This window comes from Apium graveolens, chromosome 10 (genome assembly GCF_009905375.1).
Source record: "Apium graveolens cultivar Ventura chromosome 10, ASM990537v1, whole genome shotgun sequence".
Taxonomy (NCBI): Eukaryota; Viridiplantae; Streptophyta; class Magnoliopsida; order Apiales; family Apiaceae; genus Apium; species Apium graveolens.
Window position 1 is genome coordinate 151,450,920 of NC_133656.1, and position 16,940 is coordinate 151,467,859.

The following is a 16,940-nucleotide window of genomic DNA, read 5'->3' on the forward strand; positions in this document are numbered from 1 at the left end:
TGGAGAGCTAGGATTCAGTTGGTGGAGCAGGTTGCCAGGAGGAGATTGGATGAGGGGCCATCCACTAGTGATGCTGATGCTGAGGCCCGGAGGCTGCATAAGATCATTCGCTGGATGTTGGTTGTGTTGAGAGAGATCCTAGATGATTAGACGGGACTGTTGGTTGAGCCCGTAGATTGTTGTTGTTGTTTTCAGCGCCAGTAGGCTTTGGGATACTTGGTCAGATGTCGGGATCCCTTTTTCATTTACCTTGTTGTATCTCAGACCAGTGTAGTAGTAGTAGTAGTTGGAAGTTAGGGGTAGATAGGGGGATGTTTTCCAGTTTTTCCTCTGTTTAACCCTGCTATTTATTGTACCTTATTTCAGAACCTTAAAATCCAGAATATTTCCTATGTAACCCTTGATTTAAATAAATCTATTATCTTGCTTTCCTTTGTGCACCTTGTTTATCTTATAAACTGTTCTCAATGCCATGTTTTAAATACAACCATGTTTTCGTACAACCATGTCTAAAGATCGTAAAACCCTATTCCGTGCCATGATAAAACAACACTGATATGAGAATTATGTAGTAATAGGATTGCATGTGCAAATTGGGTAAAATTAAAACCCACAAAAGAGATTTCATAAAAATTGTTGTTATATATGCCATGCTATCGTATTGCTAAGTAATTGCTCAATCAGGTTTGTAAGAAATGGCCAACTCACCAGATCACCAAGAAGAAGAAATTCCCACCCAAGACCCAGAAATAAACCCAGAAACCACTTTGATGAGCAGACTTGCTCAGATTTTGCAACAACCTGTGGCCCCAAAAGTTGGAAATTTCAAGCACTTTCAATCTGTTCACCCTCCAGAGTTCTTAGGTTTGCCAGATCCGATTAAAGCACAGTCGTGGTTGAGAGAGATGGAAAAAGCCTTTGAGCTAGCCGAAGTTAAGGACGATAAGAAGGCTCAGTACGCAAGTTATTATTTGAGGGATGAAGCAAGTTTCTGGTGGGAGTCTTCTAAGGCGTTATTGGAAGGCAAAGACTTATCTTGGGAGAAGTTTACTGAGATGTTTCTGGAAAAATATTTGCCAAGTTATATGCAAGATCAGTTGGAGATGAAATTTTTGGATCTTAGACAGGAGGAAATGTCGGTAGCAGAATATGAGGTGAAGTTTTCGGAGTTGGCGAGGTTCGTGCCAGAGTACGTGAATACTGAAGCAAAGAAGGCTAAGAGGTTCCAGCAGGGACTTAAGCCGTGGATTAGGAGACAAAAAGCAATGTTGGAGATCAAGAACTATGTTGCCTTGGTTCAAAAGGCAATGATAGTGGAAGGTGAGCGGGAAACCGCTCGAAGAGAAAATGAAGGAAGAAAGAGGAAGTTTGAAAGCTCTGAGCAAGAGCAAGGAAGTTTCAAGTTCAGAGGAAAGTTTGGAAAGAATGGTGGAGGTCAGAACAAAAAGTTTCAGAAGTTTAGACCCGGGAATGGAGCTCAGAAGAACCGTTTCCAGAAAGCTGGACAACCGGGAAAGGATAGCAGGCCCCAGATGCAAGAATGCAGGAACTGTGGAAAGAGACACCCGAGGAGGTGTAATAAGCTGGATATAACATGTTTTAAGTGCAACCAGAAGGGGCATTATTCTTCAGAATGTTCAAATGAAATAAGGAAGCCTGATTTGGCTTGTTTCAAGTGTGGCAAGGTAGGCCATATGGCTAGAAATTGCAAGGAGCCTGTGCAGAAGGCTAATGTTCTCAGAATTGCTGGACCGCCGTCTCTCCCAGCACCATCAGCTCAACCCAGAGCTAGGACCTTTAACATGTCAATGAAAGATGCGGTGCAAGATGTGGACGTGGTAGCAGGTATGCTTGTTATAAACTCAGTAGAAGTAAAAGTTTTGATGGATTCTGGAGCAACCAGACCTTTTATTTCTGAAAGCATTCTTGATAAGTTAAATTGTGTTGCGTACCCTCTAGAGCCTAATTTGATTATAGAGGTAGCAAATCAAGAGAAAGTTGTTGTTAATAAGATTTGTCCCGATTGTGATGTGTCTATAGAAGGTCGGCACTTTTCTGCTGACTTAATTCCTTTTAAGTTAGGAGAATTTGAGGTTATTCTAGGAATGGATTGGTTGTCAAATCATGAGGCGCAAATAGAGTGTAAAAGTAAGAAAGTGAAGTTAAAAACCAAGGATGGTGAGGAAGTGATATTTAAAGGAAAGAGGCAAGAGAAGAAATTTCTAACGGTTATTGAGGCGAGAAGATTAATGCGTCAAGGATGCGAAGTTTATTTGGCTCATGTCGTGGATGTGGAGAAAGAATCTGTAAGGATCGACGATATTCCGGTAGTAAGAGATTTTCCGGACGTGTTTCCTGATGAATTGCCTGGACTACCTCCAGACAGAGAGATCGAGTTTACGATTGAATTGGCTCCTGGTACGGAACCAGTGTCGAAAGCTCCTTATCGCATGGCGCCGGTTGAAATGAAGGAATTGGCAGCCCAGTTGCAAGAATTGTTGGACAAAGGAGTAATCCGACCGAGTGTATCCCCGTGGGGCGTACCGGTGTTGTTTGTAAAGAAGAAGGATGGAAGTATGCGATTATGTATCGATTACCGTGAACTGAATAAGTTGACGATCAAGAATAAGTACCCTCTACCGCGGATCGATGACTTGTTTGACCAATTGAAAGGAGCTTCGTGTTTCTCAAAGATTGATTTAAGATCTGGGTATCATCAACTAAAGATCAAAGCGGAAGATATACCCAAGACAGCGTTCCGAACAAGATACGGACATTATGAGTTTTTGGTGATGGCATTTGGCTTGACGAATGGGCCAGCTGCATTTATGGATCTTATGAACAGAGTGTTCAAGCAGTATTTGGACAAGTTCGTGATTGTGTTTATTGACGATATACTTATTTATTCCAAAACGGAGGAAGATCATAAGGAGCAATTGAGGATTTCCTTGGAAATTCAGCGAAAAGAGAAGCTGTATGCAAAGTTTTCAAAGTGTGAATTTTGGCTAAAAGAAGTGCAATTTCTTGGTCATGTAGTTAATAAAGAAGGAATTAAAGTGGACCCAGCTAAGATAGAAGCTGTAATAAATTGGGAAAGACCCAAGACTCTGACGGAAGTCAGAAGTTTTCTGTGATTAGCCGGATACTATAGAAGATTTGTGCAAGATTTCTCAAAGATCGCAGTTCCATTGACAAAATTGACGAGGAAGAATGAGAAGTTTGTTTGGACAGAAAAGTGTGACGAAAGTTTCCAAGAGTTAAATAAGATATTGGTAACCGCCCCTGTGTTGGTATTACCAGATGATAAAGGTGAATTTGTGATATTCAGTGATGCTTCCTATAAAGGACTTGGATGCGTGTTAATGCAACACGGGAAGGTGATAGCATACGCGTCAAGGCAACTCAAACCGCACGAGCAAAAGTATCCAACGCACGATTTGGAATTGGCAGCAATAGTGTTTGCCCTTAAGATTTGGAGGCATTATTTGTACGGGGAAAAGTGCGAGATTTATACGGACCATAAGAGCTTAAAGTATATCTTTACTCAGAAAGAACTGAATATACGACAAAGAAGGTGGTTGGAATTGATCAAAGATTATGATTGCGCGATAAACTATCATCCTGGAAAGGCAAATGTGGTAGCCGATGCTTTAAGTCGAAAGGAAAAGTTGAATATGTTAACGTCATCAGAAGAATTAATCAAGGACTTTGAAAAGATGGAAATAGTGGTGCAGACTCCAGAATGTGGAGGTGAAGCCATTTATGCAATGCTGTTTCAACCTGAAATTTTGGAAAAGATTAGATGCTGTCAAGAGCAAGTGATGAATCGCGAAAGGAATAAGTTAACGGGAGAAGAAATTAAAGCTCAAAAGGATGGAAAAGGGATATACCATGTTAACTCACGTATTTGGATACCTGATGTTGTGGAACTAAAGCACAAGATTTTGCAAGAAGCGCATAACTCGAGATTTTCAATTCACCCTGGAAGTACGAAGATGTACCAGGATTTGAAAGGAAATTTTTGGTGGCCAAACATGAAAAAGGAAATTGCAGAATGGATAAGCAAATATTACACGTGCCAAAGAGTTAAAGCGGAACATCAAAGGCCAAGTGGATTGCTTCAGCCATTGGACATACCTGAATGGAAATGGGAACATATCGCAATGGATTTCGTGGTAGGATTACCTAAAACCAAGTCTAATCATGATGCGATTTGGGTGGTAATTGATCGACTGACAAAGTCAGCACATTTCTTGCCGATAAACGAAAGGTTTTCATTAGAGAAGCTGGTCAAAATGTATCTGGATGAAATCGTGACGCGTCACGAAGTTCCTGTATCTATCGTGTCTGATAGAGATCCAAGGTTTAATTCGAGATTTTGGCGACAATTCCACGATCATTTGGGAACGAAATCGAAAATGAGTACGGCATATCATCCGCAGACAGACGGACAAAGTAAAAGGACAATTCAAACAATTGAGGATATGTTGCGAACCTGCGCAATAGATTTCAAAGGAAATTGGGACGATCATTTGCCCTTAGTTGAGTTTTCCTACAACAACAGTTATCATGCAAGTATTGGCATGCCGCCTTATGAAGCGTTGTATGGAAGAAAGTGTAGATCCCCAACTTATTGGGACGAAGTTGGTGAGCGCAAGTTAATTGGCCCCGAGCTAGTGCAGCAAATGAAGGAAAAAGTTGAAATAATACGAAAGAGACTAATTGCAGCTCAAGACCGACAAGCAAAGTACGCGAATCAAGAGCGGAAAGATGTGCAATTCAAAACTGGAGACAAGGTCTTGTTGAAGATATCTCCTTGGAAAGGTTTAACTCGATTTGGAAAGAAAGGAAAGCTAAGTCCAAGGTACATTGGACCATTTGAAGTATTGCGACAAGTTGGGAAAGTGGCGTATGAATTAGCGCTACCGCCGCAAATGCAACATCTGCACAATGTATTTCATGTATCTCTCCTGAAGAAGTATAATGCTGATGCGAGCCATGTGATCGAGTTGGAACCAGTAGAAATCCAACCAGATTTGTCCTATGTGGAACAACCAGTGCGAATTTTGGATCGAAAAGAAAGGACGCTTAGAAATAAAGTTGTACCTCTAGTTAGAGTGTTGTGGAGAAATCCACTAGTCGAGGAATCGACCTGGAAATTAGAAAGCGAAATGAAAGAAAAGTATCCCCATCTATTTGCTTAGATTAGATTCTGGGGACAGAATCCTTTTAAGGAGGGTAGATTGTAACGACCGAGAATTTTGCGTCGTAATTAAGAAAGTAAAGTATGTGTTATGTGATGAGATTATGTGATTAAGTGGTGATTATTTGTCTTATCTGTATACTAGAGTTAAGGAGCGTGGATAAAAATGTTCCAATTTAAAGAGTCAGCTTAGGAGTCAAGCTGTGGTTTCGGGCCGTCAGGTAGAACGGAACCCGTCCTAATATGGAAATTAAATAATATAAAATATGAATTATAGGTGAAGTGAATGAATGAAGTATTTCGTCTTAAGAGACGTGTTGATTGGAAAAGGTAATGAGAAGCGTAATCGAAACGCTGAGCGTCGGGCCGTCAGGCTGAACATGACCCGGTACGCGTAAAAAGGGAATAAAGATTAAAGAGGGATAGATTCTATGATCAGACCTGAGTCGTTATGTGACTATATGTGTGTGATTGCTTGACTGTGTGCATGATTATATGTTCTGTGTTAATTTCTGTGAATTTTAAAGGAATTATGTGATTTACATAAGGGTTTATTTAACCTTCGTGCATTTTTATAAAATCATCTGAGATGGATAAAAACATGGGATTCGTTCTGTTATCTTCGTAGAGGTCTTAGAGACTTTTTAAAAATGATAAGTGAATTTAATTGTGGGTCTTTGCATTTTTAAATTGATTTTATGTGGAAAAGGTATTTATTAAAGCGAGATTGCGAAATTCATATAAAATCAACCGCCCGCTCAAATTCTTATTATGAGTAATGGATGAAAAGCTAATTTCGAGACCTACGTGTTAAAATTGTCATTTTCAATAATTCTCGACTTTCCGAGAGAGAAATATTTTTATTTTGAATTTTGTTACATTTGAGTAAAAAGAGAAACAAAATGCAAATTAAAAAGGGAGTTATTAGATTACCATTTTGCCCTTATGTTGGTGGAGTATAAATTACTCCTTCCTCCCCATTTTCTTCTTTCTTTTCCGTGCACTCACTCTTTTCTCTCCTCTTTTTCTTTCACTCTCTCTCTCTCACTCGAACAACTCTCTCTCGGCTCTCTCTTCAATTTCTCTCGGTATACCTCCTTTTTCCTTGATCAAACTTATCAATCATCCCTAATTCTTCTTGATAAACACTTATGTGTAGGTAGAAGTGTGTGCATGTGTGTATTGGTGCTTGCATGCCGAAGTGTGTGTGTGTTTTTGGGTTCGGTTTTGAGCCAAGAACCGAGGGCTTGCTTGATTAGTTCGTATCCTATGATTATTGTGCTGAAATCAGTTTGCATGTGGTGTTGATGCATTTCTTTTGAGAAATCGGGGGTTTCGTGGTTGGACACCCTCGAATGAGGGCACCACCGTGAAGCCACCGCCACCGGTGATGAACTCCGGTGAACCGGTGGTGAGCTAGGATGTTAAAAACTGAGCTCTAGAACCTTAAGATCACTTATTTATGTTTGCATGTGGTGTTTTGATTACCGAATGGCCCTTACTATTTTAAGGAAATCAAGTTGATTATATTGAAATGCATGAGTCATTGATTTGATGTTGAAATATAGGTGGATTTGTGATTCAAGAATTAAGAATATCAAGTTGCATGATTGTTTTTGAAAAAGGCCGAATGGTTTTAATCTTTAAGGTTGTTTGATTTGAATTAACTTGTTTAAAATGATGAGGGATTGTTATTAGATTAAAATGGACTGAAAATATTGTTGCATGCTAAGTTTAGGTTCGAATTTTTGTGTTAATAAGAAAGGAAATTGATTTTGTTGGATAATCTTGGTAAACACTAAGTATAAATGGACTAAAAGTGATTGCATGTTAGTTTTAAAAAGGATCAAGATGTGCATGTCAATGATTTGTCCTTGGGATGTGAATTTGAGTTATTGCCGAATGAAATTGAGTTAAAATAGATTAATTTGATGAATAAATGGATGTATGTTGTAATTTAGATAAAAATCAATTGTGATAAGGAACTTAGTTGGCTTACGTGATAAAGATAAAGTGTTTGATATTGTGCTAAGTTAACATTGAATTGCATGTGAGCATGTATGTATGTTTTGGTTCGAATGGTTGTTGATCAAGAAAATGGTGCTAGTTTAAATGTGGAATCATGTTAGAACTAAAGTTGTATGGTGTAATTTTGAGAAATTTGATTGTATATGTATAATTATGGTTCGGATTTCTATGATTAAAAGAAAGGAGAGTGGTTCTTTAAAGGTTGTTAATTGAGATACGTGTTTATGTGAATTAAAGTGAGTATTTGATTGATTTTATGGTGGGTATTTGAAATAAGGCCGAATAGGCCATAAGAAATAAAGGTCAAAACTTGATTTTGGTAATTGAAAGAATGATTGAGTGTTATAGGTGAAAATCTTTGATTTTGCTTGATGTTTTGATTCGAATTAAGGAATAAAAGAAAAGGGAATTAAGTCGATTGATAAAAGTGATAGTATGCACGTAAATGTTTGGTTGAAAATGTGTCTAGTACTCGTAAAAGAGTAGTGTTAGTGTGATTTGAGAAATAGCCTAGGTCAAGCGAGTACGCTTTGATTGCTAGGTATATAAGGATATAAAAACTACGAGAAAGAATTGTGCTATGTGCTATGTGCTGTGTGCTTATTTGTATAAGCTATACTCGTATAGTTCGAGTCAAAAATATAATCGAGTTATCGTATAGAGTGATCGTTCCGGGAACGAGAGTTGGAAATCTAATTAAGATTTCTGGTTTTATTGTAGATTCGGAGCGTGAGGGCATTCGGGCTAGGAAAGGGAAAAGTATATTAGGTGGCAGTAGTTCAACCCTCAGGAAAGCAATTTCAGGCAAGTAACTCTGATTACTTGTGTAAATGATTATAAAGGAAATGTTGTTCATACCATGTAGAGTATTGAACTGTTAAAGTATGAAACCCTTACTTTATGAAACCCTGATATTGATTTGAAGTACCCTTTGTCCTTGATAACCTGTTATTGATAATCCTATTGATCTCACCCGTTGATAATCTGCCTTTCTGTTCAAGTTTCCTATAATGCCATGATCATATTGAACCTTTAATTATCTTGGTTAACTCTGTTTAATGATACCCTGTTTCTCTTGATCGCCCTAATGATCCCTAAGTTATTTCTGATCCTTCAAATTTAGTACCTTATTAACCTTGATACAGAATTCTTGAGAATTGTTCCTTGCGTATCTTTGATTCACTCCCTGAACTTTGTTTCTTTAAAAATCTGAATTAAGAATGAGTTTCGACTTGAAAGAGTCCGAATGATTTCAAAGGCTTGGTAATGATAAAATGAATTTTAGAAAACCTATTGTTTTCCAACTCAAGGTTTTCCAAATGAATTCCTGATGGATTGGATTGAGACGTAAGAGGCTAGTGGGACTAGTCCACTCATGGTAAGAGGCTAGTGGGACTAGTCCAATTTAAGGCTGAAATTATGCCGAATGGTACCTTAAAGACCGGAATGGAGGTCGATACGGGCTGATCACCCGTATATAATGAAATGGAAAGATAAGTGATCCAATCAAGGGTTCTAAATGATTATTTAAGAAAAGGAACTGAAACTTTTATTTAGTAAATTGATTTTTGGAAATGAAAATGGTTTATACTGTTTTGAAAAGAGTTGATTATGTTATTGTGGAGCTTAGAGCTCAGAACCCTGATTCCTGAAATTGTTGATCATATGAATGATTCTATATCTTGAAATACTGTTGCTTTCCTCTACCGAAAGATCTATTTTGATCCTATAATGATTTGTGTTGAATGTCGGCTTTCATCCTGTTTCGAGCCTTGTTTCTTGAAAGGCCAGTTATTCTTCAAATGCCTTTCCTTATCTCAAAGAAAACAAAAAAAAATGAATATACGGAAATCTGCCACCTAGTTTAGCTAAAATAGAATGCCCTAGTTTGTTCAAAGCATATTGAGAATCGTTATTATAGAACTGCTATTTAGTTACTTGCTGAGTTTTATACTCATTGTTTTGTCTTAATCTAACCATGGCAGTTAAGCAAGAAGATGGTCAGGCTTAGGCGCACTGCTCGTAAGAGCGTACCTGGTGGTCCCTACTGTGTTGAGGGCTTCCAGTTGCCAGAGCAGGTAGTACAGGTTATGAGTGAGCTCGCGCCTAGTAAGAGGTGTTTAAAGATACAATGGGTTATCTGTCGGTTCCCAGCCGGAATCGATACTGATTATTTAATAATATTTTGGGTTTGTAAGTTATATTCGGTGATTGGTAGTTGTAATCTTGTCTCATACTTTATCATGTTGATCCTGTTAGTAGTTAATCGGGGTTTATGCATATTTAATTAGTAGATTAGAGGTGTGTGAGTCCTCATTTCCTAACCCCGAGATTGAGGTCGTCACACTTACGACTTGGTCATTTAAATTTTGGTGCTCTAAAGAATATGATTGTCAGAATCCCTGAAAATCCTCCCTAAATATCCTCTAGAATATATTGTATAATTATAATGATATTGTTGGTAATACTTACCATATATATATTTTAGGGTTGTATAGGATGTCGCTGTAATATACACTATATATATATATTGTAAAGAATACGCAATGAATATATGAGAATTATTCTTCTCTGTAATACAAGGACAGAAGCACAGAACCGATTATTCTCTAATCTGTCTATATTTTTCTAGTTGGTATCAGAGCAAGGTTCTCTTTACATATCGTTGTAAACCATCATGGTGAATACAAGTACAGACTCCTATCTTGAATCCTCAACAGGTGGACCTATTGTCTCCTCGGTGAATGTTCCAACAATGAACGTGATGATGCCTTCGGAACCGATGTCAATTCCTGGCGGAATCAAATCGAAAGGAGGTTCTAACTATGATGTTTGGTCTCAGTTTGTTACTATGTTTATTGTTGGGAGAGGTAAAAAATGATTTATTACTGGTGCTAATAAGCAACTCGATGTTGGTGATATAACCTATGATAAATGGGTCATGGACAATGCTATCGTAAAAGGATGGCTTATCAATTCTATGGAAACTGATATCATGATGTTATTCATACGTCTACCCACTTCAAAGGCGGTCTGGGATGCTACAAGTCACACATTTTTTGAAGGTGCTGATAAATCAATCATCTATGATTTATCTCAAAAGGCAATGTCCACAAAGCAAGGGGGAGACCAATTGTAACGTACTATTCAGATCTGAAGTTTCTTTGGCAGGAACTTGATCATCGTAAACCCATCACGTTTACTCAAGCGAAGGTTATTAAGGTACGATTGAATGAAATTGAGGAAGAGCGTGTTTATGTATTTCTTACAGGTCTGGATGACATATATGATTCTATTCGAGGAGAAATCCTACGCACTGATCCTCTTCCTAGCACTGAAGTTGTGTTCTCAACACTACGACGGAAAGAGCAGCGTCGTAATACAATGCTGAGTCAGGGAGATGTATCTAAGGTTGCTATGGTAGCTAAAAGATATGCTCAGTCTCCTCTTTCTCAACAAAATTCTACAATGGCAGTGCTTGGAAAGTGTTCTTATTGTGGCAGTAACAAACATCTCATCGAGTCGTGTTTCAAGAAGAATGGATACCCAGACTGGTGGAATGAACATAAAGAAAGGTTGAGGTCCAGAGGCAAGGGGAAAGTGGCTTTGTGTGCATCATCTCCTCAGCCAGTGGAAAATCCGGTACCAACTCCTGATTCCGTAGTTGGTTCCACTCCTCACTCTATACTTGGTTCAGCTCTTGTTCAAGAGTCAGGTAACCAAGGTAAGGCATTAATTGCTACTAATTTGGCAAGGGATAATGGTTGGATTCTTGACTCCGGTGCTACGAATCATATAACTTTTGATTCGTCTCTCTTACGTGATCATTGTTTGCCTAATTATTCCACTATTGTCAATGCAAACGGGGTTTCATATCCTGTAACTGGAGCTGAAAGAGTTGATTTAACTCAATCTCTATCTTTAGAACACACTTTGCTGATTCCTAATCTCTCTAACAACTTACTTTCTGTAGCACAAGTTACTTCACAATAAAAATGTTTAGTATTAATATATCCAAATTTTTGTCTTCTCCAGGATATCAACAACGGGGAGATAATTGGGTGTGGTACTAAGAGAGAGGGTTTATACTATGTTGACGATGTATGTACAAGCCTCGCCATGTCTGCAAAAGGTTCTATTTCTTCAAATAAAAAGGATCAAATTTGGTTGTGGCATCGACGTTTGGGTCATGTCTCATTTGGCTATCTAGCGTATTTGTTTCCATCTTTATTTTCTGAATGTACACCTTCAGACTTTCATTGTCAAACATGTATTTTGGCAAAGAGCCATCATATTTCTTATCCACTTAGTCCTAATAAAAAGAGTACGCCTTTTTCATTGGTTCATTCAGATGTTTGGGGACCATCTCCCACTACAACTACTTCAGGTTTTCGTTGGTTTGTCATATTTGTTGATGATTGTACTCGTATGACTTGGCTTTACTTGATGAAACAAAAAAGTGAAGTAGCAGGGCTTTTTCAAAATTTTCATAAAATGATCAAGACACAATTTTCTGGTAATTTACAAGTTCTACATTCTGATAAAGGTGGAGAGTTTGTAAACAAGTTTTTGAAAGGTTATTTTAAAGAACATGAAATTCTTCATAAAACTACTTGTGTTGACACCCCACAGCAAAATGGTGTGGCTGAAAGAAAAAATAGGCAATTACTTGAAATTACACGTGCAAGTTTAATTGGTGCCAACATGAAACCACAATGGTGGGAAGAAGCCATTACCACTGCTGTTCACCTTCTCATTCGTGTTCCAACACGTGTTCTGCAGTTTCAAACACCATTGGATAAACTTGCTTTTTTTTGTCGACATTCCATCTTCTCTTACTATTCCTCCCCGTGTGTTTGGATGCGTTGCTTTTGTGAATTTACAGAAATATTTACGCAGCAAACTTGACCCATGTGCTTTGAAATGTGTTTTTGTGGGTTATCAACCGTTCAAAAAGGGATATCGATGTTATCATCCTCCGATACGGAAAATTTATGTTCTTATGGATATTACTTTTTCTTAACAAAAGATGTTTTACAACTCATCAGTATCAAATTCATCTCTTCCGGGAGGGAGTCACCATGTTGAAGAGGTGAATTGGATGGAGTTATTACCAGACAGCTTTGTTCCAGATAGTGTCTCAGAAAGTGTTTCGGAGGAAGTTCCAGAAAACAGTGTTTGTGGAAGTGAACTAGTTGTTCCAGACACTGTTCCAGTAGAACATGGTCAGACTATCTCTTACACCAGTGATGAAGACTCTCATGATAATGTTGAACAACTCTCTCTCTCATCCATAGTACCCACGCCTAACTCTCCCCCAGCTGATTATCCAGAGGTAAATACAAATTTGAATATTAAAACTAACGATATTTCTGAGCATGCTAATTGCGATAGATATCGTTTGCCACCAAGGAGTAACCGCGGAGTACCAGCAGAGAGATTTTCACCAGAACCAGTTAACAGAGCCAAATATCCAATTGCACACTATGTATCTACTCACAGATTAGCAGAATCATCAAAAGCCTTTGCTAATAATATTTCTGTAATTCATGTTCCAAGTAAAGTCGGTGAAGCATTGTCAGACGTGAAATGGGCAGAAGCTATGAAAGAAGAAATGACAACATTACAGGAGAACGAGACATGGGAACTAGTTCCATTGCCAGAAGGAAAGAAAACTGTTGATTGCAAGTGGATGTTCACCATCAAACAGAATCCATATGGTTCAATCAATAGGAGGAAGGCAAGACTTATTGCTCGAGGATTTACTCAGACCTATGGTGTTGATTACGAGGAGACTTTCGCTCCTGTTGCAAAAATTAATACCATACGAGTTTTATTATCTCTAGCTGCAAATCGTGATTGGCATATACAACAATATGATGTCAAAAATGCTTTTCTTCACGGAGACTTAAAGGAGGAAGTGTACATGTCACTACCACCAGGATATTGTGTACCTAATAGTTCTGTTCTGTTGGTTTGTAGATTGAAGAAAACAATATATGGCTTAAAGAAATCTTCAAGGGAATAGTTTGGTAAATTTCGCTCTGTTATGAGAAAATATGGGTATAAACATAGTAATGCCGATCATACTCTGTTCTTGAAGAAGATAGGTGATAAAATTACAGCTCTTATTATATATGTGGATGACATGATAGTGACAGGGAACGATCTTACAGAGATGGACAAATTAAAGGGCTATCTCTCCCAAGAATTCAACATGAAGGATTTGGGGAACCTATAATATTTTTTAGGTATTGAGGTTAATCATTCCGATCAAGGAATTTTTTTGTCACAACGTAAATATGTTTTGGACTTACTAAGAGATACATGTATGCTTAATTGTGAGCCAATTAAGTCTCCAATAGAACAGAACCATGGGCTAGAAGAGTGCAATGACCAAATTCCAGCAAATAAGGGAAGGTATCAAAGGCTAGTAGGTCGACTGATTTATTTGTCACATACTAGACCAGATATTGCATATGCTGTAAGCGTGGTTAATAGATTCATGCATAATCCGGGTAAACAACACATGGATGCAGTTGTGAGAATTCTGAGGTACTTGAAGTCAGCACCAGGAAAGGGCCTGTTATTTTTAAAACATGGTAATACAGATATTCTTGGTTACTCGGATTCTTCATGGGCTGAAAAAGAAGATAGAAAATTAACTTCTGGCTACCTTACATTTGTTGGAGGAAATCTTGTAACTTGGAAAAGTAAGAAACAGAAGGTGGTTTCGTTATCCAGTGCTGAGGCTGAGTATCGAGCAATGGTAAAAGGTATTTGTGAGTTGCTGTGGTTGAAAAGACTTATGGGGGAGCTAGGTTTCTCATCACAAAGTCCTATGCAATTGTTTTGTGATAATCAGTCAGTGATTAAAATTGCTAAAAACCCTGTCCAACATGATAGAACAAAGCATGTGAAAATTGATAGGAACTTCATATATGAGAAGCTGGAGAACAATGAAGTTGAGGTACCATATGTTAGTACGAAAGGGCAACTTGCGGACATGTTAACCAAAGCCTTGTCCAATTCAGATTTTGCGGATTCTCTTGTCAAGCTGGGCATATATGATATATACGCGCCACCTTGAGGGGGAGTGTCAGAATCCCTGAAAATCCTCCCTAAATATCCTCTAGAATATATTGTATAATTATAATGATATTGTTGGTAATACTTACCATATATATATTTTAGGGTTGTATAGGATGTCGCTGTAATATACACTATATATATACATTGTAAAGAATATGCAATGAATATATGAGAATTATTCTTCTCTGTAATACAAGCACAGAAGCACAGAACCGATTGTTCTCTAATCTGTCTATATTTTTCTAGTATGATGAATTTAGAGTTGATTCCAAAGTACGCCATTGATAAGAAATCTAAGTGTCAAGTGTGTGTAACTGCTAAACAAACAAGGAAACCTTTTCATAATGTTGTTAGGGATTCGGACTTGTTAGATTTAGTGCACTCAGACATATGTGAATTTGGTGGTGTGTTGACTAAGGATCACTGTAGATATTTCATTACCTTTATAGATGATTGTAGTAGATATTGTTATGTTCATTTGCTTAAACATAAGGATGAAGCACTAGATAAATTCATTATATATAAAAAATGAAGCTGAAACACAAACTGGCAAAGTACTTAAATGTTTGAGGTCTGATAGAGGTGGTGAGTATACGAGTACCTTGTTTAATGAATTTTGCGCAAGCAATGGTATAGTTCATGAGGTTATTCCACCATACACACCTGAGTCTGATGGGGTGGCAGAACGAAAGAACAGAACTTTTAAAGACATGATTAACAGTATGCTATTTAATTCTGGGTTGCCTATGTACATGCGGGGAGAGGCTCTGATTACGGCTTGCCATATTCTGAATAGAGTCCCTCTGAAACATATGGAAAAGACACCATATGAATTATGAAGAAAGCGTAGGACAAGTTTGAGTTATCTTCGTGTGTGGGGGTGCCTTGCTAAGGTGCTTGTCCCTGAACACAAGAGAAAGAAACTGGGTCCGAAAACTGTTGCTTGTGTCTTTCTGGGCTATCTTAAAACCACAACTGCTATGAGATTTTTAGTATTAAAATCTGACATAGATGGTATTGTGGCGAATACGATAGTTGAGTTTCGTGATGCAACTTTCTTTGAGCAAGTATTCCCAATGAAGACTGGTATACCTTTGGGTAGTTCTGAGGATGATCTCACTCACACATCGATTTCTATTCCTGATCATGTGGAAAAGATGACAAATGTGGGGGTGGATCCTGGTAGTAGCTCTACTCCTAACGAAGTAGAGGAACCTAGAAGGAGTAAGCGTGCAAAGGTAGTCAAGGACTTTGGAAGTGACTTTATCACTTACAATGTCGAGGATGAGCCTTTAACTTTCCGTCAAGCCATGGATTCTTCAGAGTCAAGGCATTGGAAAGGTGCTGTAAAGAGTGAAATTGACTCAATTGTTTCAAACGGAATATGGGAGTTAGTTGATCTCCCTCGTGGGTGTTCTACTATTGTATGTAAATGGATCTTCAAGAGGAAGCTAAACCCTGATGGCTCAATAGATAAGTACAAGGCTAGGCTAGTTGCTAAGGGCTTTAGGCAAAGGGAAGGCATCGATTATTTTTTATACATATTCTCCAGTTGCCCGAATGACAACAATCAGAATGCTTATTGCATTGGCTTCTGTACATGGTCTTATTATCCATCAAATGGATGTAAAGACGGCTTTTCTTCATGGTGAGATTGAAGAAGAGATTTATATGGATCAACCTGAGGGATTTGTTGTTGCTGGTAATGAGAGGAAAATATGCAGACTAGTCAAGTCCATCTATGGCCTTAAACAAGCACCTATAGACTGGCATAAAAAGTTTGATGAAACTGTTTTAGACTTCGAGTTTTTAGTTAATGAAAGTGACAAGTGTGTCTACTATAAGGTTAGAGGTAATGATTGTGTGATCGTGTGCTTGTATGTTGATGATATCTTGTTGTTTGGAACCAATATTGAGATTATTAACGAGACAAAGAGTTTCTTGAGGAGGCACTTTGAGATGAAGGATATGGGTGAGGCTAGTGTGATTCTTGGGATCAAGTTGACTCAGTCAACTGATGGAATAACTTTGTCACAGTCTCATTATATAGAGAAATCTATACTTGAGAAGTACGGTTATTCAAATTATAGAATCACTAGTACACCATATGATTCAAAAGTTGCCTTAATCAAGAATAGTTCAGGAGTTCCTGTGTCTTAGTTAAGGTTTCTCAGATTATTGGGAGTTTGCAATATCTTGCTAATGTGGCTAGGCCAGATATTTTTTATTCTGTGTCTAAGTTGGCTAGATATACAAGCTGTCCAAACAAGACTCATTGGAGGCACTGGATAGAGTTCTTAGATATCTGAAGGGAACTATTTCCCTTGGCTTGCATTACCGGAGATTTTCGGGGGTACTCGAGGGGTACAGTGATGCAAGTTGGATAGCTAAGAAATCTGGTTCCAATGGAGTGACTGGATATGTGTTTACCCTTGCGGGTGGAGCAGTGTCCTGGAAGTCTTCTAGACAGACTTTGATTATTCGGTCTACTTTTGAGGCTGAGTTGTGTGCACTTGATGCCACGGGGACGGAGGCTGAATGGTTACATGGACTCATAAGTATGTTACATGTAGTAAGCAAGCCGCTTCCTGCCATTTCTGTTCATTATGATAGCCGT

At 38.2% G+C, this 16,940-nt stretch overlaps 1 protein-coding gene across 1 annotated transcript; it reads left to right on the plus strand.

Moving 5' to 3' along the window:
* Positions 1-13,562: 13,562 nt before the first annotated feature.
* On the plus strand, positions 13,563-14,321 carry LOC141691144 (secreted RxLR effector protein 161-like). The gene has a single exon (XM_074495886.1). It carries the CDS (start codon positions 13,563-13,565, stop codon positions 14,319-14,321), a length of 759 nt encoding a protein of 252 aa, XP_074351987.1.
* The last annotated feature ends 2,619 nt before the right edge of the window (positions 14,322-16,940 follow it).